The 22393-nt window shown below is 40.6% G+C and overlaps 1 protein-coding gene across 4 annotated transcripts in view; it reads right to left on the bottom strand.

Annotated features, from left to right (window-relative positions):
• Positions 1-132: 132 nt before the first annotated feature.
• Positions 133-22393, bottom strand: part of LOC127650743 (low-density lipoprotein receptor class A domain-containing protein 4-like) — a 138036-nt gene continuing 115775 nt past the window's right edge. For 3 of the 4 annotated variants that reach the window (XM_052136355.1, XM_052136354.1, XM_052136357.1), the window contains 3 exons: positions 6322-6476; positions 4735-4788; positions 133-3661 (listed from right to left, as the gene is read on the bottom strand). In XM_052136355.1, coding sequence (XP_051992315.1) covers positions 3131-3661; positions 4735-4788; positions 6322-6476 — 740 coding nt within the window. In that variant the 3' untranslated portion in view covers positions 133-3130. The remainder of the gene's footprint in view (positions 3662-4734; positions 4789-6321; positions 6477-22393) is intronic. The other variant, XM_052136356.1, reaches the window with a different exon arrangement.

The raw sequence follows: 22393 nt of genomic DNA, 5'->3' as shown, positions 1-22393 counted from the left end.
TATACTGCAGAACATGTAATATGTTATTATGCAATTCCAAACAGCCAGCTTTTCTAGATCATTGATTGGTAGATTCACTTTTAGGAGACTATCAGGATGACAGAAACACAAAAAGAGACTCATTCTACAGTGCATGTTTTCCTCAACTTTATTGCTCTCTCTAGCCATTTGATGACAGCGAAAGAACAAGCGTGGAATCGTTTCATGAGGGACTACAACGGTATCTTTGAGCAATAGTTTTATGTTTTTCTGTCCTTGTATTTAGTTGTTCCTCTTTTTTTTATTTTATTGTTTTTAGTCACATTTTTCCTGTAAAATATTGCAATTGACAGACCTCAAACTGAAAACCGCTGACATCACAATTAAATAATAGAACAATAAAAATAAAAAGGGCATAAGGACAGCAGCGTTCTTTGCTAAAAAAAAAAAAAAAAAAAAGAAAAGAATAAGGTTGTAGTCCACAATGTCACAGTCCTGTGATGTGATCTTGCACAAGGCCATAGATGAGCACTGCTGTGAATTTCGATGGAGCCGGAATTCCCGTTGCTGAATTCACCCACACAACACTTCAGTCAGTCAATCATTCGTTTATTCAAGCAAGTACAGGAAACAGAACACAGCGTGTTTCTGAATAGGAACTGTTTGGTGCGGGGAACTCAAAACGAGACTGCTATGCAAAATGGCAAAAAGAACATGCAGTAACAATCAGCAATGGGCTGGATTTTCCTCATGTTATGCATTTGCTCTTGCTTTTTCTTGGAATGCATCACCTAAATCCCTATTGTTGGCCTACGGATGTCGCACCAATAAGATAAAGCCTCACGCTGAACTGCCGTTTCGATATAAACCAGTAACCTTCTCTCCGTTTCGGGTGCCTGATGACGACAAACCGTTTAATGAACTCAATTACGTTACATCAAGTTATTTTCTCCGATTGGCTTAGCATGATTATTACAAGTCCAAACAGCGAGCAGTCAAAACAATTACAATTTCAATAAATAAAATGACAAGCGCTGGCATTTTATCATTCTTTCTCTGGAAGTTACAAAAGCAGCAGCTAGTTATCCTTTATATAACCGCCTTATAATCAGAATATTTGTTTAATCACATAACAGATTTGCATTTACTGTATAGGAAAGAAAAATATAAGAAGTACTTTTGTATTTATTTATGTGACCATACTGTAGCATTTCACTTTGCAAACGTTATTCTGTTTTACAAAAAAGACAAAGCACAATTGAAGGCATTCACAAAACTTGATGCCACCATGTTAAATTCTTATTTTTAATACCTATACGTTATATTACAATATTAACAATGCTTTCTTGTGGTTTTCTACCCATTGGGTAGGATATGTGCATAATATATTCAAGTTATATACAGCACCGTACAAATAAACAGAGTCCGACTACTGAAAGAAGCACCATAGGAAGTGAGGCACAACAAAGGTGGGGACTTTTGAGTGCAAGTGGGTTTCTATGTCTGCTTAAACATGACTGTTAGGCACCAAATTTGCTCACGTAAATTGGAACATGCAAACCTGCGTAAAACTAAAAATACATATCGATTGGTTTTCCTAGTACGACTAATAGTACGTGAATGTTAACGGTTTGAAAAACCAAACAAAAAAATAGCACAAACATCTATTGGGATATAAAGTAACGGGGAAGCGGACATAGGCCTACATGCCAAACGAACAACAGCAGCAGTAGCAGCAGCAGCAATACAGTACAAACTCAAACCGCACAGCCAGAATGAGTGACAGGAAGCGGAGCCAGTGAAAGGAGGTCATTTTGAAGCATCAAACAAACATCAAACCGGATGGGCCATAACGTTTGTTTGTTCAAAAAAAAAAAGATTGTAGAGAAACGTGGCTTTCCCACCCACATCAACCAAATATCCTCCTAAACTGGTAACATTATTAAATAGTTATTAACAAATAAATAGCCTAAGCACTGATAGGTTTTCTATGGGACTTTCTAAGGAAAGGCCAAAAGCCGATGGTTTACAAAGCTCTGATGTGATCAAAACAATCAATGTGTCCGAAAGCATTCCAAATGTGTGCCATGTGGTGATAATTGGAAAAAAATGGGGGAGAACATAGATGGTGATTGGTACATTTGCACAAAGAATAAATACTGGTGCCAGATAAACTGTGCCTTGGAATTAAACGGCATTCCAGGAGAGAAGAATTTGGGATTAAATACTATATAGTATGGATAAATGGAAAACTATATGATGCATGCTTTTCTTAGTGGAAAACGATAAACATTATGAGATATGACACACTCATTCAAATGGGGACAGCGAGGATGTGCATAAGACTACAGTTCCCATGATTCCCTTGCACTTGGCCCCCACAATGCTGAAGTGATGCATGTTTAAAGTGCTACTCGACAGGATGAAAGTGGCGTCATAACTTCCATCTTGCAGATATCCATGCCAATATCTCTCACTTGGTCAGTGGAAAATGATCTGGTTTGTTAAACCCCCTTTTTATAAGTGCCACGATGCAGATCAGTTGTGGAGATTTTAGGCTGGATCAGAGTTCTACATCTCCACTGCAGGAAAACGAAAAAATAAAATTAAATAAAAAAGTAAGGAAAACATTCCAATGGTACTGTCAAAGACCAGAAAACCTGTGGATTTGACATACAAAAAAGTAACTAAGGGTAGCCATGTTTTCTCTTTAAAGAATAAGTGCAACGTAAAGACTTGTTGTTGTTATGAGTCATTCATCCCCAAGAAGAAAGATTCTATCATGGCACTCAATTTGGATTTTGATTGGTTGTGAGCAGTTTATGTGCACAGGTCCTGGAAATGCACAAATAGAAAATGTTCTCAATGACCTAGGTGGTCTCTCACGCAAACAATCTGTGCCAACACACGTTCTCTTTAAATACAGGAAAGCATACAAAACCAAACAAACAGACAAAGATTTAGCCAAGGAGCCCAAACATCAATTCAAGGCCCCGTAGTTCTAGCAAAAACAACAAAAATACAAAAAAATAAACTTTGAAAGCTTGGTTCCTCAATTCTCTATTCAAATTGTGCAAGGGGCATAGCCAAGAGTGAAGCCAATCCCCTCTAGGTCCAGGAGGCAGTACCAGAGAGCACAAGCTCCTCCTGGTCACACCGGTTTGTCTCGCCGGCTATCCTTAGCCTTGACGAACAGGGTTGTGCTTGCGCCATGTTGGGAGGAGCGGCTGGCTGTCCTCTGATTGGAGGGCGGTGCGTTATTGCTGTGCTGGTGCAAAAAGGAGGCGGTGCCCGGATACATCTGACCCATCACCTCACTATAGGTAGGCGGCGGCCCCTCTACGTGCGAGTTCGAGGCACTCTTGCCAGAGTTGCTGCTTGGGGGCAGCGGCCCGCCTCCATGCACATAAACGTCTGTCAGGTCACTGTCGAAAATGGTCCGGTTGGGTGGGGCGCGCACTGATGCGCGGCTAAGCTCGAGCTGCTGCTCCGGGTCTCTGAGTTGCAGCGTACAGGGGCCCTTATAGGGCGGCAACTCCTCGCCATCCGACAGGCATATGGTGGGTGGTAAGTGGATGTCCTGCTGCAGGTATGGGTAGGTTGGCTGGAAGCGGCTGAATCGGTCCCTTTGCATAAATGAAGGCGGGTTGAAGCGCTCTCCGCTCCGTGGCCCATACATCACCTTACAATGGAAAAAAAACGAAAGATACACCATTAGAATTTAACCTGAGAGGGCAGTGTAAAGGTTTACATAAGCATGTGGTAGACCAATATATCGGGAAAACCGATTAATCAGCCAGCATTTGGCATTTTGAGATGCCATTCATATCTGAGCAATTCAAACTTGAAGTTCATGTAACTGTGTTTTTATGAACTGTGTCAGCAGGGGGCAGTCGGCACGCCTCAACAAATCTTGCAGCCACAGAATGAGAGCTGGTCACACAGGACGCTTTCTTGACAGCTGGACGAAGAACAACAAAATGCAGGGACCTCGAGACATGATTTTCAAAGTTTCAACTACATTTAACCTGACACAGTGTCCTAAAAACGCATGATTGTGATGCTGAAAACCAGTAAGACGCTTTAAAATAATCAATCTTACACATATGTACATAGACGACAATACAAAATAGTACGCACAAGAACGCGCGTTCGGTCAACCTTTAAACGTCAACATCTGTTAATTGTTTGCTTATGGGCAAGTTTATTTGATCAGGGTTACTCTCAGTCAATCAAGACAATTGATATAGACCTCAATTTCTATAGCAAACAATCAGAATAATATGTATACTTGACTAGTGCTGGGAATTATGAATATAATTTTTTTTTTTTTTTAATTATATGTAGGTACAAATATATTTGTATTACTATGTACTTGTATATTATATTGTTATATATATAGATACAAATTATTACATTTAATTCTTCCCTGAGGTTATTTAGTGCAGAATCATTGTGGAAACCATGGCATCATTATTTTTAACTACATTTTTCTTCTTGTATTAAACCTTTTCAATGCACTTAGCAACAATGGTTTAGTTTAGTTGAAAATGATTGAAAAACATTTTTAAGCCATTTTAGAGTAAATACATAAACGTAATGATCAATATTAAATATATATACAAAATATATATTATTCACATATAATATAATTTATATTTAGATAGCATTCTTCTCCAGCCCCAATACAAGACATTAAAACAAGAATTTGCTTGAACAGGCTGGTTGAATAATGGGTCAGTTGACTCAGCTAACCTCAGTGGCTCCTTGTTGCGTCACCAAACTATCTGTAGGCCATGCACAGCCATCCTAGTGAAGATACACAAGAGAAAGGGACAAAAAGTCATGCATTGAAGACAACATATAAAAGCAACTTTCATGCATTTAAATCAACATCTGAAAACCCCAATATCAGAATACATAAATAACATGCATCTGGTTAGTCTTGCAGCCTCTACAAAATAAAATGAGCAAAATACAGGGGGAAAAAAAAGAGGACTGCACTGTTTCTAATTTATGAGCTTGTTTCTGAATTTAAGAGCTTAGCAGTTTTTTCTCCTTTCATGCTCTGCATCTGTTCCTAAATCATGTTTTCACCCTCTTCCTATCTGTTTATAACTCTCTCTGGGAGGTGAAATGGACTGCAGTCTAAATGAGCGTGTCTCAGCATTCAACTACAGGACAAAAACAACATAAGGAGGTACATTAAATGCGCAGGTTTATTGGCATTGCTGCAAAGACTCAGAAGTGGGCACACACATGAATGAGTCCCATATGAACATGGTCATAAAGTCACACACATGGCAGAACAGGAACTAAACACCCACTAGAGTTTAGAACTCACAGACAGGACACACATGGTGGAGTGGAGACCGTAAACAGACACAAACGAATGAAAAGGGCCGTTCACACAGGTTGTGATCTTGTGTTCATAAACATCTGCAGAGTGCAGAGGACTGGAATCGAGTGCAGGGCTCTCAAACTGCATTTTTAAAACTATTTTGAATTTAACGCAACATATGCCTTGAGACCTTGAGAGTCTGCAAACTAACAAATATTTGGAGTACTAGTTATCATTTTAAAACGTATTGTTTAAAGAGGTGGATTTATTACAAGGGGATGAATTTAGGGATGCAATTTCTCAGAGAGGGCTTTAGCAGACTAACAGTCCAAATATTATTGTTAGCATGCTAAAGGCTTTGATATACTCATTGAGAAGATCTTCTTCGTTTTTCACTCAAAGCTAGAAAGAAGGTCGAAACAGTTGAGCAACTGGATGCTATTTGTGAAAATGTGGATCCTGCCCATGCCGCTGGGCCAGATAGTCTACATGTAAAACTAAAAGAAGCTGTTTTAACCACTCGATGATTTAAAGAAATATACATATGCAGTAGATAATGTGCCATTTGTCATGTTTACATTCTGCATTCATTACACTAATGCTAACGCTAACATGCTATTTGTGGCCATGTGCCTTAATATGACTTAATCTGAGAATAAAAGTCACACTGTCTTCGAAAATGGCCAGATTTTTTTCAAAATAGCATCACACATGTTTGTTCTTTGATTTGTCTCTAGAATTATATTGGGCCCTTATTGGTCCAACATGTATTTCCACCCCATTTTGACAGGAAATAATCGACTGATCTACCCTGATCATCAGCTGTTTTTAAACAAAAGACCGATGTCCCATGTTTGCCCATTACATCAGTCCATCGCTAATAGAAATCTAGATTTGAAACATTGTTCAAGTGGCTCACTAATTGACTAGTTGGTTGTTGGATAACTTATCAACCATCCTGACACATTTCTAAACAGAACACCCACTCAGAATACACTTACCGGCTGTATGCCCTCGTCTTGTCTGCGAGCCTGGCTGTGACGTGTGAGGAAGGCCCAGGCTGACAGCCGATAATGGTTCAGCAAACAGATGATCACAACTACCATTACGGTCATCACCACAATTATGATTATTATCTGAACAAACTCCAGTTCAGCTGTAACACAAGCAAACAGAGAAAATCATTAGCAGTGTGCAGTCATTCAGAGAGATCTGATGTTAAATGTCACCAGGGTGTTGCTATGCAGTTTCTAGGGTATTATGGGTGGTTGCAAGGTGGTTACTTGCTCAAAAGAGCCCACCACCCAAGTCTCTATTATATTGTAGTCCCTAGATATGGCTCATGTCCCTCCTTCAATGTAAATGGGGATTTTGGGTTTGCAATTTTTATAACCCTTTTGTCCACCCAGGCAAAAATCTTAAGTCTGATTGCTTTGAAGATTACTAGCACACCTCGGCCCAACAAGCCGCACGATTTGAGGTATCATTTGAGTCAGTCCTACATGCAGTGTTTAATACTTAAGGCTAGGGGTTTGTACAAATCCCAAAACCAAAGCATGAGCAATAATAATAGTGATGCTTATATTTCAACAGATTTTAGTGTTTTCAGGCCCCTAATGGCATTTACATTACTGTGGTGACAAGTATCTTGATAGTCGCCTAAAAAATAGAGATAACGTAATAGCAAGTCCAACATGTTCATTATTCTGACCACCAGAGAGCAGCAAACACAACATATGTGAGGATACTGGGGATTATGTGTGTGTGTGGTGGAATTGACCAAAATCAGACTGTGATGTAATAGACTAATCCACAAAAATGTGATAACATGCAGTTCCACATGGCTTCTGTGCCTTACATCACTAAACAGACTTTTGTGAATGTTTGCAAAGTCAAGAAGGGAGTTAATGAAAATACAGGCTTTTTGTTATTATTATTTTTGCTATTGAACAAGGCGCATGTATTGGGAATTGTTTCAAAGGAATGTCTGGATGAACATTACAGCCTCCTCTTCACTTCATGTTTAATGGTGACCCCCAGCAATCGTGACAAGCAATCAGATGTGTTGTGTTGTTCCAGACACTTGTTACACATTGAGCCCTTTTTTCAACCTCCAGCTGACCCCTGAACATACCCCCCCTGCCCAACACATTTTCACACACAGATGGGCCCAGTCAATACAGGCTTGTTCCTCAGTCACATGAAAACCATGCAAAATTGTGCCACACATACATTCACCAAAATTTTGTTAGCCTTGCTGCCCACTGAAAAACTCCCACAATCCCTTCTAACACCTGAGGGTTTAGTCTATGTTTTGAGTAAATGGAAAATAAAATAAAACTGTTTCAGAGCTGCTACATTAAAGGGAACCAGCAGCTAACTAACACATCTATGTTGCTGTTGAGGATAATTTTTAAATGTACGGCTATGACATCACACAGTTTCATGTTTTCCTCAAAAAGATGATGATAGTCTAATAAAAGCAGCTCTATATAAGATTCTATATCAAATGTTTACAGATATTAAAGTTATTGATATGCAAAACTACATATTTTCCAAATCAAGTCAGTGGGTGTATGAATATAATGGCATGAATATTAATGGTTATGTAAATATCGGACACTTAAACCTAAATATAATTGGTAAACAATCTGTATCACATTGCCATAAACAAATAATATTAGAACATGCATAATGGAAATGTGTCTCTTGGCAGGTGATTTGAAGTTCAACAGTAATTGTTTAGAGATGTATTTTTGAAGGTTATGTATTAGTAACAAAAGAGGTGATTTGACCTCACATTAACCTCACAACTCCAACTAATTGACAGTTGGATGACTAGCCGACCATCCTGACCCATTCCTACTCAAAGCCAAGTTTGAATGAGGTGTCCAACTTAATCTGTAGCTGAGCTGCCTGATTCTTGAGTATGATGTTTCTGACCTTCACATCATGGCCACTTTCTCTCTCTACGAACAAGTGGCACTAGTGGCACTGTTAAATAAGCTGAGTTGGCGCTGACTCTGTGCCACGTATCCTTTGGAGAGAGTGCTTGCAAGACAAGGCTCCATCTGTTGAGGGCTTGGAGGAGAGGACCAGAGACCAGACACATCCCAGGAGTTAACCCAGCAAAGGAGATAAAACGGCCCAAATCTGCTGCCCTTAACCGGATTACTATCTGGACCGGCTCCAAGAGACAGACAAATGGTGGTAGATATAGAGGGTGGGGAGAACATGTTGTAACATACATCTCAACCTCAGAGACATTAAGATCCTAATCTAAGCCGAGCTATAGAACTGGGCAATCCCCTAGCACCATTCCCTCATCCAGGACTATCCACTGCGGTTGTAACAGTTTTTTCTATGCAGCCAGACAAGATTATCTCATCAGGTAGCATAACCCGTTTCAAACTTCAGAATGGCCTCTTCTGACTCAAACACATAAATATGTATTCCTTGAGCCTCGTTCAACCATCCCTATGCTAATCAGAGCACTCAGGTGTCTAAGTCAGACATGAGAGCATCCCGGAAGATCTATTAACGTCTTGTGATAACCGGCACAAACCCCAGACAGAGCAGACACAACAAACTGCCATCAGCCTGTTTGAAAAAGGGGCAGAAATGTAAACAGACTGCAATAATGTGGCAACAACTGCACAACAGCAAGCCTGGGAGGCAGCTGGGCTAATTCGGGTTAGCCTTATTTGGACTCCCTGAGATCAGACGGTTCAATCCTCTTACCCCTACATTTGCTGCTCCATTGTGTTGTTAGTAAGAGGAGAAATGCATTAACACTGGTCACCAAGCCTATAACAGGCTCTTAGGTGAACTCTGTACACTTTGTTCAAGCACAGGGACTAACCGTTACCTCGTTTCTAAGGTTGGAAAGCCCAGGCTGCTGCCGGACTGCTCTTGTTCTACGGAAGCCATTCTGTTTCCAAGCCAAAAGAATTGGAGGCATTACATAAGCCTACCCAAAACCTTTTCCCTCTCTTTCACTCTATTCTTTTTATAACGTGCTCACAAGCTGCAAAGACAACCAAGTCTGGCCTCCAGATCTATATTTCATGAAGCCATTTCCTGTTTCCTCCTCTCCACAGTTTCATAACAGAAGGAAAACAGCTGTGCTCTCACGATCTGGGAGGAAAGAAAAAAAAAGAGGGTGGAGGAGGTGGGGGAAAGGCTGGAGAATGGGGATTGCAGCTCATTGCCAGCCATCTGTGCTTCGTCTCCAAATGTCTTCCCGGTACAGTGCCATGCTTGTGGAGTCTAGCACAACACGTGGGTATCATGTCATGCCAGATCTGGCGGTCGAGCTCACAGTCATGAGGAATACTCTTCAGACTGGGCTTTGACTTCATACCAAGGCACACATTACACAACACATTTCCACAGCAAAGAGCTACATGTGAGGTGAACGACTAGTTTCCATGAGATTTCATCGGCATGGCAAGACTGTGAAGGTGAGAAAATGTTGAAAGTGTTATTGCGTCCTGTCTAGTTCTCCAACCAGTTTGAGCCATCAGCTGGTGGTACACCTTTAAAATGTAAATATTAATATACATAGGCTAAAGTTATCAAACACCCTCATTGGCGCTCATGACTGTGGGTTACACTGGTAACCAGAAAAAAAAAAGAGATGGACATTTACAGTGATAGTGGCATGGTTTCATCAAGCACAGGCCATAATCTAGTTAACAGTCCATACACCCACGTCACAGTACAGACCAGACAACAAAGGCCTCATAGGAACTTGAGAGGGGCGGCATTGCCCCCTCCTCCTGTGTTATCTGAGTTGTCCCATCAGAATGCTAGACAAAAGGAAAGGGCACATGCCAGATGCCCATATGGACTGGAGACTTGTGAGATGGTAGGTTTCACCCAGAAACGGTACACAATGATAAGGGAAAACCGCATCTCTCTGCTGCAGTAAATGCCCCTTTCTGGAACATTCCCTCGCAACATGCTATGAGTCACTTTATGAGAGGCTGTAGAAGGGGCAAAGAAAGGAAGAAAGAAAGCAAGCAAGCAAACAAGAAAGGAGGATTTTACACACTGTGGAATTGTCTAATTTTTCTGTTTTTGGGAAACTGCTAGAAAGGGGGAGGGAGAGCTTGTGAAGTCTCTCACCAGAGCAGGCCTTTTCTGGTGTGACAGACATTTTCCATTCACACACAAGGTGTATGAAAAAACGCAAGAGACTGAGTGTGAAAGAGAAAATGTGGGAGACAGAGAAAAGGAAAGAGAGAGAGAGAGTCTCTAGGAACAAATGAGATCAGAGAACAACTCAAAGAGCTACCAGAAAAAGAAACAGGCCTAAAATATGGGCTTGAGGCACACCATATTCAATCACTCTAAAAAGCAGAGTAAAAATGAATGCTACTATCTAACGCATTGCCTTTCACAGTCAGAGAGATAACAGGAAGTATGGTTCAGGAACTAGGGCACATTTAATCATGCCAGTGGCAGCAGCTATTCATCTGTGCCTCGCTGGCAAAGAGGCACTGTCACCTTAGCAGGGCGCAAGCCACTGACCTCGCTCTCTAATCTGAGATAAAGCGCTCGTATTAAAGAGACGTCCCGTATGGGCGCCAGACACACATAGACTCCCCATGCCATAACACCCACTTTTCTTTAATTATTTAACCTCCCGGTAAGACTGTACAGGATAAGCTCTGCCTAGGCCCAGACGCCACCTGCTACAGAGATCCCCTACACCCACCCCCAACCTACAGCTCATCTTATCCCACCGCTGACACCAACTTCAAATTAATATTGCCTTACACCCCTCTTCTCTTCTTCCATCCAACAACCCCCTTTTGTCCTTCTCCTCCTCTCACTACCGCTCAGACCAGGCAGATTGAGTCATATGCCCAGGAAATAGGACCAAGCCCAGATCTTGGTTCTTCATCAAACAGCATTTGGTACATGATGTTCTCACTGTAACTTTGACAGCACAGCAGAGCCCTTCAAGTGCGTGTGCTGAAGACTATGGTCAAATGCACGTACAACATACATTTTCCTCTGGAAGCCTTTCCTTGGTACCTTGTATGCATGCGTGCATACAAACACACTTAAACATACTCAGTTCAGACAGGCTTCAGATGTAGCTTTCATCATCATAATCCCATTTTTAATCTCATAATCAATGTCATTCCATGGTGGTCTCTGTCCACAGGGATGCCCTGAGAACAGGCATGTGGGGACCTCGCACTGAGGCATGCTGGAATACCACATACTGCTCAGAACAGCTCATTTCAACTCACATCCTGAGGGGAGGAAAAGAGGCAGGCATCTCACGTGGATGCCATTAAGCATATCTGATCAGAGCTTTGCTGTCATTACTACTCTTCAGTGCCACTATTATAAAATACATACCATACCAAGATTCAAAAGCTCTAATCCAAAACCTGGTGAGTTGCCTGTTTAATGCCTTCAAAGGCAGGATTCTAACCAAAATGTAGCAACACAAATAGCTATATTTACACGAAACGCTCAGAAGACTCAACTTCAGTTGAGTTGATTCCAATTGAGTCTGACCTAAACATGTAGCCACGCTAACTATGCATTAATAGTATGAGCATACATACACAAATATAAGGCAAAACAGTCTATTCTAGGGTTGGGAACTGAGAACAGGTTCTTGTTCAGTGCTGGCTCCATTCTTTAAAAAACACCAGAAACGTATGATCTTCGTGAATTTCAGTTCTGTTAACTGTTCTCCTGTGTGCAATTTTCCGCCGATGCGGCTGGAACACCATCCTGATATACTCTGACATTGTTTTCCTCTACTGACTCTACAGTGTAAAACACACAGGTCTACCAGTGTATTTGATTCCTGATCAAACGAGTCTCGAGCCGGCTCTTTTGAATCTACAATGCAAATCATACAGCGCTTCCAATATATTTAAAATCCCCGAAAGGACTTTTCAAAGGAGCTGGTTCTTTTGAATCTACAGCACAAATCATACAGTGCTTCCAATATAGTAAAATTCCAGAAATAATTATTCTAATCAGCCAGTTCTTTTGAATCTACAGTGCGAAATGTACAGCGCTTCCATTTGTAGTCTGGTATTCAAGAAATCTTGTACTGACTCAAAATGTAATAATAACTGTTGAAGTCTCACAAGCCTGAAGTACAACATTAGGCTACAAAATACATCCTAAACCATCTCTGGAACTGTTACTGTTTATTTAATGATGACCTGATAGACTTTCAGTGCATTTACTGACTGGTTGTTCATATGACACTGTATAATTCAATATACACAAGTTTTATTGTAATAAGTGGAATTTTATTAAATAATACATTAATTAATTATGCCATTTCTTTTTGGTTTAGGTTTGTTTATTTAAAATATAGTTAGGATCAATTATTGGATTGTAATTATGTCTCTAAAAGTCTGCAAACACACCTTTTACAAGAATTTAATTAAATGTACTTCTGATTTGTTTCAGTATATCTGCTCTGTAGAAATCTGAAATCTCATTATTTGCTAACAGACAGAAGAATGTAGTAAATACAATAAAAATAGCATTTCTCATTTCCAAATAATTATTTTTAAAAAATTACTGGAATCATTAAGAGGAATTGGAATTGTTACATTCCATAAGATTCCCAGCCCTAGTCTATTCTTAATCAGATTTGACTTTTTTGTCTTATTTGACAAGTTTTAAATTTAGTAGTTATATTAGTTGACATTTCTCTTAACTCCGTCCACCATCTTGAATGCATTTTTTCACTTGTAGCTTGTAGCAGTGCATCCTGGGGATGCCTTCACTGTAAGGGATGCATATGATCTGACCAAAACTAAAAAGGCATCATAAAATTGCCGCCTACCTTTTGAAACAGGCTCTGCCTTAGAAGTGTAGTTATGATGCCGTAAAATGCTGCCTGAGTAGGTAGCACAGAACGTTTTGGAAAACAGCAAAAAAGAAAGAAACATTAAAATTAAAATTCCATTATTAGAGCCACTATTTGGTTCACAGGATGTGACAGAAGCAAACAAATTATGTAAAATGGTTGATGTGTTGCAGAAAATTTTAATTAGAATTAAAACCAGATAAAAAAATAAGACAGACATTTAGCTGGCAGTGTATTTTTAACTGAACTTACATCAAAACCTCAGCTGCTAAAACAATTAATTTTGGATTAAAAGATTAAATTGGTGTAGTCAACCCATTTTGAAGGCTCTTTTTTCCTCCATTTTCTGGAGAGCAAATGGATCGGTGGCTCTTACAACAGACACAAGTGACACAGAGAAAATAGCTCTCAAACATGCATGTGTCACCCTGCCAAACCCCAGACAAACTCTTCCAAAAAGATAATGGAAATTGTCACAGAGGGAAACCTAAAGAACGAGCGCTGCTAAGCCTTCCTCACTTTAGTCTTGGCAGGAGAATGTCTTCAAAACAGTGCAGAGAGAGTTGGTGAACCAACGGCGAACATCAAGTCAACATCATGATGATTATGATGGGTTCAGCATGTGACTTCTCTGACAGCTGTAATATGAGAAGTGAAGGTAAGAGCCCATCCTGTCTGAACACTGACTCACTAGATCAGGGGTGTCAAACACAATTTCTCAAGGGCCAGCTTAAAAAGTGGCACCAGCACTTGATTTGGTAGCACCCATGAAATTACCAATAATATTGCATATTTTGTGCATTGAAATGCACATCCAACTATTTAACAGAGAAGGCCACTGCTATTAAAATGAATGAGAGAAATTGGAGCGGCCAACAGATGTAGAAAAGGAAAAATGGCCACTGAGTGGACTAACTTGTCTTGAAACAGACTCTGACAGTAAAGCATTGATTTCGAGTTTGGGATATATGTAAATATATTAACATATACATACATTATATATACATTAACAACAGTAACATATGTGAAAACAATTAACACCTAATTTATACAGTGCAATTTTAAAATATACTGACAGTAGGACTAAGTTGTGTCCCCTTTACAGATTCCTTTCATCAGGCTCCTACTAATTCAAGTACAGTCATCACTTGGAATTTCGGAAGGAAACCAAAACCAGATATTTTTATATAGAAGGAAAACTGATAACTTGATCCACAACAATTATAAAAGCTTACCATAGTTAGTCCAAAGTATCCTTAGTTTTAACAAAGGTATTTGAAGTAAGACCATGGCAACTCATAAAACCATGCATTGCTCTTCACTATCATGGATGATATTGGTAATTTAATTTAAATTTAGTTGGTAATTTTAATTTAGTTTAAACAAGTTTAATAGCCAACATGTGGAGTGTTTCAACAGAAAATTCTGTACCACTTTCAAATGGGTTTCTCGATCTGCACACCGCTTTTCACAGGTTCACATGTATGTTTGTAATGATGAGCACTGGCTGGGTGAGACCGTTCCGTGAGTAAACGCACCTGCTCTGCGCTCTCCCGCTCTATCCATTGAGCAGTGCTGAATATTGTTCCAGGTTGTGCAGTTTCATTCTGCGTTTGGAGCGAGCAAAATGACCATGAAATCTGATTTTGCTTCTTTTTTTATGTCACTATAATGGAATTATTTCGCTGTTTTTCCCTCACATGCTAGTAACAAAGATTGCAAGTCATTCTGTCACTTGCAGCATCATACAGTACATGAGATGAGCCAGTCTTTTATGCAAATTTTCAAGAGGAAAACCACAAGATATGTCTATCTTCAAATCACAAGAGATGTTTACATGCATGAATGTTAATTTAGTGTTAATTATGAACCTTGTTTATATAACAGGCAGCACTAATATAACAGGCAGCATTACATGTGACTGAGGCGTTTGCAATGTGGTAAGCACAAATCTGATTCCTACCCCCAAAGCGCATCTAATACGTAAATATATTTAATAATAATGAGGGATTGGGGGTAATTTATTTTTTTGCCAACTGCTGTTTTGATTTTAATAAATAAATAAAATTATGCAGCCCCATTCTCTCTGTTTGGGGTCAGATGCAGAAAGGGGTGACCGACATAATCAGATCCCGACAGACTTTTAAATGAGGGTCATGCCACATCCCTCCCCCAGTATCAGTCACCAGTCACAACAATCAAGCCAGCGATGGTTTTATATAATGGCTGCTATATAATGTTTGTAACATTATAATAAACTCTTAAAAGTGGCATATGCAAATACTACAATACAAAATATGCATTCTGATGACAATAAAAAATTAAGAAACTTTTTAATATTACATTGATTTTAATGTGCCTTTTTATTTGGCCATTTTCTTAAAATATGAAAATAAAGAATGCTCTTTTCGTGACTTGCGAGTATGAAAGCATTAAGAGATGTTTTAATAGCATCTCTGATTTAAATTTAACTTAGTAAAAACAGCATATCAGTTGAAAAGTCCAATTAATTTTTGAGAATCAGAATCAGTCTGTTTTAGTAAACTGTCAGAAACTGTTTGGTTCGGTTCAAAATACTGATTCAACAGTTTGTTTGCGTCATCACTGGAAGTCTCTACTCTGGCATACTTCATATACTGTATATATATATATATATATATATATATATATATATATATATATATATATATATATATATATATATATATATATATATATATATATATATCTGTGTGTGTGTTAATAGTGCCGTTTATTGCCATGTTTTTTATATTGGTGCATAAAAATAACATAAATCTTCCTGGAGATCATTTAATGAAAAACAATTAGGACAAAATGCCTTTATAACAACATTTTACTTTATTGCATCATTTTGAATATACTTGGCCATAATAGCAGTATAGTTGAAATGATGGTTCCACTGATATATATATATATATATATTATACACACACACAGTTGAAGTCAGAATTTTATTTAAAATTTTATTTTATTTAAATAACTAATTTAAGTCATTAAAACTCATTCTTTAACCACTCCACAGATTTCATATTAGCAAACCATAGATTTGGCAAGATGTTTAGAACATCTACTTTGTGCATGACGAGTAATTTTTCCAACAATTGTTTACAGACAGATTGTTTCACTTTTAATTGATTATATCACAATTCCAGCGGGTCAGAAGTTTACACACACTTAGTTAACTGTGCCTTTAAGCAGCTTGGAAAATTCCAGAAAATGATGTCAAGCCTTTAAGCAATTTGCCAATTAGCTTCTGATAGGCTAATTGGAGTCAACTAGAGGTGTACCTGTGGATGTATTTTAAGGCCTACCTTCAAAATCAGTGCCTCTTTGCTTGACATCATGGAAAAATCAAAAGAAATCAGACCTCAGAAAAAAATTGTGGGTTCATCCTTGGGAGCAATTTCCAAACGCCTGAAGGTACCACGTTCATCTGTACAAACAATAGCATGCAAGTATAAACACAATGGCACCACGCAGCCATCATACCTCTCAGGAAGGAGACTCATTCTGTTTCCTAGAGAGGAACATAGTTTGGTGCAAAAAGTGCAGATCAATCCCAGAACAACAGCAAAGGACCTTGTGAATATACTTGAGGAAACAGGCAGACAAGTATCTATATCCACAGTAAAACAGAGTCCTATACTGACATAACCTAAAAGCCTGCTCAGCAAGGAAGAAACCACTGCTCCAAAACAGCCATAAAAAAGCCAGACTACAGTTTGCAAGTACACATGGTGACAAAGATCTTGTCCCCTGGTCTAATGAAACAAAAATGTAACTGTTTGGCCAAAATGACCATCGTTATCTTTGGAGGAAAAAGGGTGAGGTTTGCAAGCCGAAGAACACCATCCCAACCGTGAATCATGGGGGTGGCAGCATCATGTTGTGGGGGTGTTTTGCTGCAGGAGGGACTGGTGTACTTCACAAAATAGATGCATCTTGAGGAAGGAAAATTATGTGGATATACTGAAGCAACATTCAAGACATCAGCCAGGAAGTTAAAGCTTGGTCACAATTGGTCTTCCAAATGGACAATGACCCCCAAGCATATCTCTAAAGTTGTGGCAAAATGGCTTAAGGACAACAAAGTCAATGTATAGGAGTGGCCAGCACAAAGCCCTGAGCTCAATCCAAATTCGTGGGCAGAACTGAAAAGGCTTGTGCGAGCAAGGAGGTCTACAAAACTGACTCCGTTACACCGGTTCTGTCTAGAGGAATGGGCCAAAATTCCAACAACTTATAGTGTGAAGCTTGTGGAAGGCTCCCCAAAATGTTTGACCCAAGTTAAACAATTTAAAGGCAATGCTACCAAATACTAACAAAGTGTATATAAACCTTTGAGCCACTGGGAATGTGATGAAAGAAATAAAAGCTGAAATAAATAATTCTCTCTTCTATTATTCTGACATTTCACATTCTTAAAATAAAGTAATGATCCTAACTGACCTAAGACAGGGAACGTTTTCTATGATTAAATGTCACAAATTGTGAAAAACTGAATTTAAATGTATTTGGCTAAGGTATAAAATATAAAAACACACTCTTTTAAGCAGTTTCAGAGGAAATACTCAAATATAAATTATAAAATACCATCATAAGCATGAAAAATGGCTACATGTTGAATGTAAAATGCCTACGAAGACAACACACACAAAAAAAAAAAACACAAAATACAACAGTACAAATGTAGGCTCACCCAAACAACATCATGTCTTGTGCTTGGCTAAATGTAAACCCTATATATATATATATATATATGGTTAAAATTTTATTAAAACATCTGAGCCCCAGTTGAAAACTGAGTTACGTGCCAGTGGAAAGAAGATTAGGCAGACTGCACTGCACGAGGACAGACACAAAGAATGAGAGTGAGGCAAAGAGTTACCACGGTGACCTTGTGACCTTTGAACCCCGAGAGCAGGAAGCAGGAGGGGTGATGTCTGGAAGCAGAACCCAGTGCATGCATGCTTGATGAGAAGGGATGGTTGCGAGACACAACGTCTGATAACATCACGTCTGATCTGACTGTTGCGTTTGCTGTCTGCTCGCCCGTGTGTCTCTCTCTCTCTCTCTCTCTCTCTCTCACCCAGAGCACCAATGCACCATTTTACCACAAAAAACAGTCAGCGGAAGGGAGGCCAGACGTTGTGTGTGTTATGCAGACAAATCGTTTACATTCCTGGGTAAAAGCTAAACAGCAACACTGCTTTAGATAGGTCTGCTTTCTGCCATGACTGTTTTGAAAACCACACAGTGCATTTTTAAATCTGATTTCCTCGTCTGTGTCTGCATAAGTGCTGTGCGATATGTCTTAAAAAATTATATCTCTATATTTTTCAGCCAACTGATGATATTCTATATATATCGATAATTATGTCCTAAAATGGCTCAAAAGTGTTTTTTTTTTTGTTTATTGTTTTTTTCCAGAGGAACCATCGTTTCATCCAATCAGTCATTGTAGCCAAGTAGATTAAATATTTTAAAGACATTAAATAAAAATCCAATAATTCGTTTTTCAATAAATAAAAATAAGGGAGAAATTCAATCATTTTCATAAATATGCACATTTATATTTACATTTCATACACAATGATACCTAGTAGCTTAATAAAAAGCATTATTTACCTTCAAATGTTTTTACTGTGCAAAGCTATTGTTGAACAGTTGAACATTGTATAATACTAAATTAATACTGTAGGACACGTCAGGTTGATTAATATAATAAAATGCTGAATTTTCATTATTATTCTGATTATTAGATTTGCGTTATACAAAAGTAATATATTTCTGTCCTGTTTACTTCATCTTCACCTGGGGGCTTTTATTTTGACACCAAAAATGCTGTTGTATTCACTTCAACTTCACAAGGAGCTTTTATTTTGACACAGAAAAAACAATGTGTATTTGACAGTTTACAACTTTCCACATTTCCTGAAATGCTGTAATCTTGTACACGGCTGTGCCGTGTTTGTAGATTTGTATAATAGCTTGTAACTGTTACTAATGTTTGAAATCGTGCGAATGCTTGAACCTGCATTAATTTGATTTCACAATGCACATGAACTGATCTATTAGCGCCGCCATACGCGTGCACACAGACCTGAGTATTACTGGTTTGTTCTAAATCACACACAGACCATGATTATCTGTCTTTAAATCACAGCCTTTTGTGGATTAATAATCATATATGACCAAATCGCCATTTTGATGTTAATTTGATTAATTGAGCAGCACTGAAGGATCATGAAATTATTGTACTGATGCGCTCTTTACTGAAACTTAATGGCACAATGAAAGCACGTTCAAATCATCCCGATATTCACAATATTGGCCAATTTTACATCTTCAGCAAAATTATATTGATTATATATATAGTTAATACTCGATATATCACCCAGCCCTCCATGAAAAAAAAAATATATATATATTGTTTTTATAAACTATGGCATGAAACGGACAAGCCTTTTCTTACATGCTTTACACTTAACAGAAAACGAATCGGTTACCTTACGTAACCTCGGTTCTCTCTAGAAGAGGGAACGAGTATTGCGTAAGCTAGCTTACGCTACGGAAAAGATTAATCTTTTCTGAGATATTGAAGCCAAAAAATTATCCTTAATTTTGTATCCATTGTCAACGCAGTGCAGTAACTGCATACCTTGAGCGGCCTAGCTAGCGAGCTCATAGGTTACTCTGCAGCAACTGCTGCAGCCTATAGACGAACTTGAGTGAACTTGCGTCCAATGACAGGCGCCCGCGCCGTCACTGCATCAAAGCCCGCCAAAATGGGCGTGGCTAGAGTGCATATAAGCGTAAGTTCGTAGGCTGGAACCCTGGTTTTCATTGAATTAAGCGAAAATCGCTCGTGGCGCGAGCACGGCCGGCTACGCAATACTCGTTCCCTCTTCTAGAGAGAACCGAGGTTACGTAAGGTAACCGATTCGTTCTCTTACGAGAGGTTCTCTCGTATTGCGTAAGCTAGCTTACGCTACGGGAACCCATTGTCAACGCCGTGCGCGCCAAGCATCCACTGCATGAGCCCCGGGGGTGGGGGACCCGGGGGAGCCCTTGTGAGTGGGGAAATAATATTTGGCCGACAAGAGTGCGGGCCAGTGTGTGTGTAATACATAAGCACATAGTGGGAAGGAAAAGACAGAGCGGCAGTGCCGGTCTGTGTGGAATGTGTCCCATCAGTGCAGCTCACCAGGGGAGCTATAGCGTATTAAACCGCTAGTAGTTTCGCCTGCAGGGCGGGCACTTCCAGATTGTAAAATCTGACAAAGTTGGAGGGGGAAGCCCAGCCCGCTGCCACACATATGTCGTGAATGGAAATCCCGCTGGACCATGCCCACGAGGAGGCCATGCCTCTAGTGGAGTGAGCCCTAATGCCTAACGGGCATGGTAGGTCCTTTGACGCATACACGGCAGCAATAGCGTCCACTATCCATCTAGACAGTGTCTGTTTCGAGGCGGCGAAACCCTTGGTGCGCCCTCCGAACGAAACGAAAAACTGCTCAGAGCGTCTGAAAGAGGCGGAGCGCGCAGTATACAATCTCAGTGCTCTGACTGGGCAAAGGAGATTGGCGTCGCATTCGCTATCGGATGCTGGCAGTGCCGATAGGGAAATGATTTGTGCTCTGAAAGGAGTACCGATCACCTTGGGGACATAGCCGTGTCTGGGCTTTAAAATGACCTTGGAGTCACTTGGTCCAAACTCAAGACACGCAGCGCTGACAAACAGCGTGTGAAGGTCTCCCACACGTTTAACTGATGACAGGGCAGTCAGAAAAACGGTTTGGAGAGAAAGGTATTTCAAATCCACGGATTGAAGCGGTTCGAAAGGGGGGGCTTTCATAGCTTCGAGAACTACGGAAAGATCCCAGATAGGAACCGATGGGGGGTGCAGGGGGTTCATCCTTCTAGCTCCCCTGAGGAAGCGGATGACCAGCTCGTTTTTTCCCAGTGACTGGCCGTGCAGGGGTTCAGCGAACGCCGCGATGGCCGCCACATACACTTTGAGCGTGGATGGGGATCTGCCCTTATCCAGCAGCTCTTGTAAAAACACGAGCAGCGACGACACCCCACATGTCCGTGGGTCCAGGTCTCTGTCGGTGCACCATTTTGAAAACACAGACCATTTGGACGCATAGAGTCTTCTCGTGGAAAGGGCTCTAGCGTGTATGATAGTGTTTATTACTCCTTCTGGCAAAGCGACGGGTAGTCGTTGATCACCCACACGTGCAGCGCCCAGCGCTCTGGGTGGGGATGCCAGATCGTGCCGCGAGCTTGAGAGAGGAGATCTGCTCTCACTGGAATGGGCCACGGGGCTGTCAGTGACAGCCGCGTAAGCTCCGGGAACCATGTCTGATTCTCCCAGCGCGGGGCTATGAGGAGCACCGAGTGACGCGTTTCCCTGATCCTCTGCATTACCTGTGGCAATAGCGAGACGGGAGGGAAGGCGTAAAGCGGGCGGTTGGGCCAGTCCTGGGCCAGCGCGTCCTCGCTTTTCGAGAAAAATACTGGGCAGTGAGAGTTCTCTTCTGACGCAAAGAGGTCTATCTCTGCTCTGCCGAATATACTCCATAACTTCTGGACTGTTTGAGCGTGCAGGGACCATTCCCCTGGGGAAATATTGTCTCTGGACAGTCTGTCTGGGCCGTCGTTCAGGTGGCCTGGCACGTGCGTCGCCCTCAGCGAGCGCAGGTGGCACTGAGACCAACTCAGTATGAGTTTTGTAAGATGGAAGAGGTTGCTGGATCTGACACCGCCCTGACGGTTTAGATAGGATACCACAGATCTGTTGTCCGAACGGACCAGGACGTGGTGACCCTGAATGACCGGGAGGAAGCGCACGAGCGCGTACTCGACCACTATCATTTCCAGACAATTTATGTGAAGGAGCTTTTCATACCATTCGGCCACTGCCCAGGGCTGCAGAGCTGAGATACAGGTCTGATTCACTCTGATCGGCTAGCGGCCCAGCGAGACGCACGGGTGTTTAGCCAATGCTGAAGCGGGCGCATGCACAGTAAGCCCAGCTGAAGTACTGCTGCGGCTGAAGCCATGTATCCTAGCATTCTCTGAAATTTTTTCAGAGGCGTGAGGCTGTTCATCTGAAAGGACGCGGCTAGTCGCTGAACACGGCGTGCGCGCTGTGTAGATAAGCGAGCCGTCATCGCCATGGA

This window comes from Xyrauchen texanus, chromosome 10, assembly GCF_025860055.1.
Source record: "Xyrauchen texanus isolate HMW12.3.18 chromosome 10, RBS_HiC_50CHRs, whole genome shotgun sequence".
Taxonomy (NCBI): Eukaryota; Metazoa; Chordata; class Actinopteri; order Cypriniformes; family Catostomidae; genus Xyrauchen; species Xyrauchen texanus.
The sequence above is the reverse complement of the archived record's forward strand: the minus strand, read 5'-3'. Positions and strand labels throughout refer to the sequence as shown.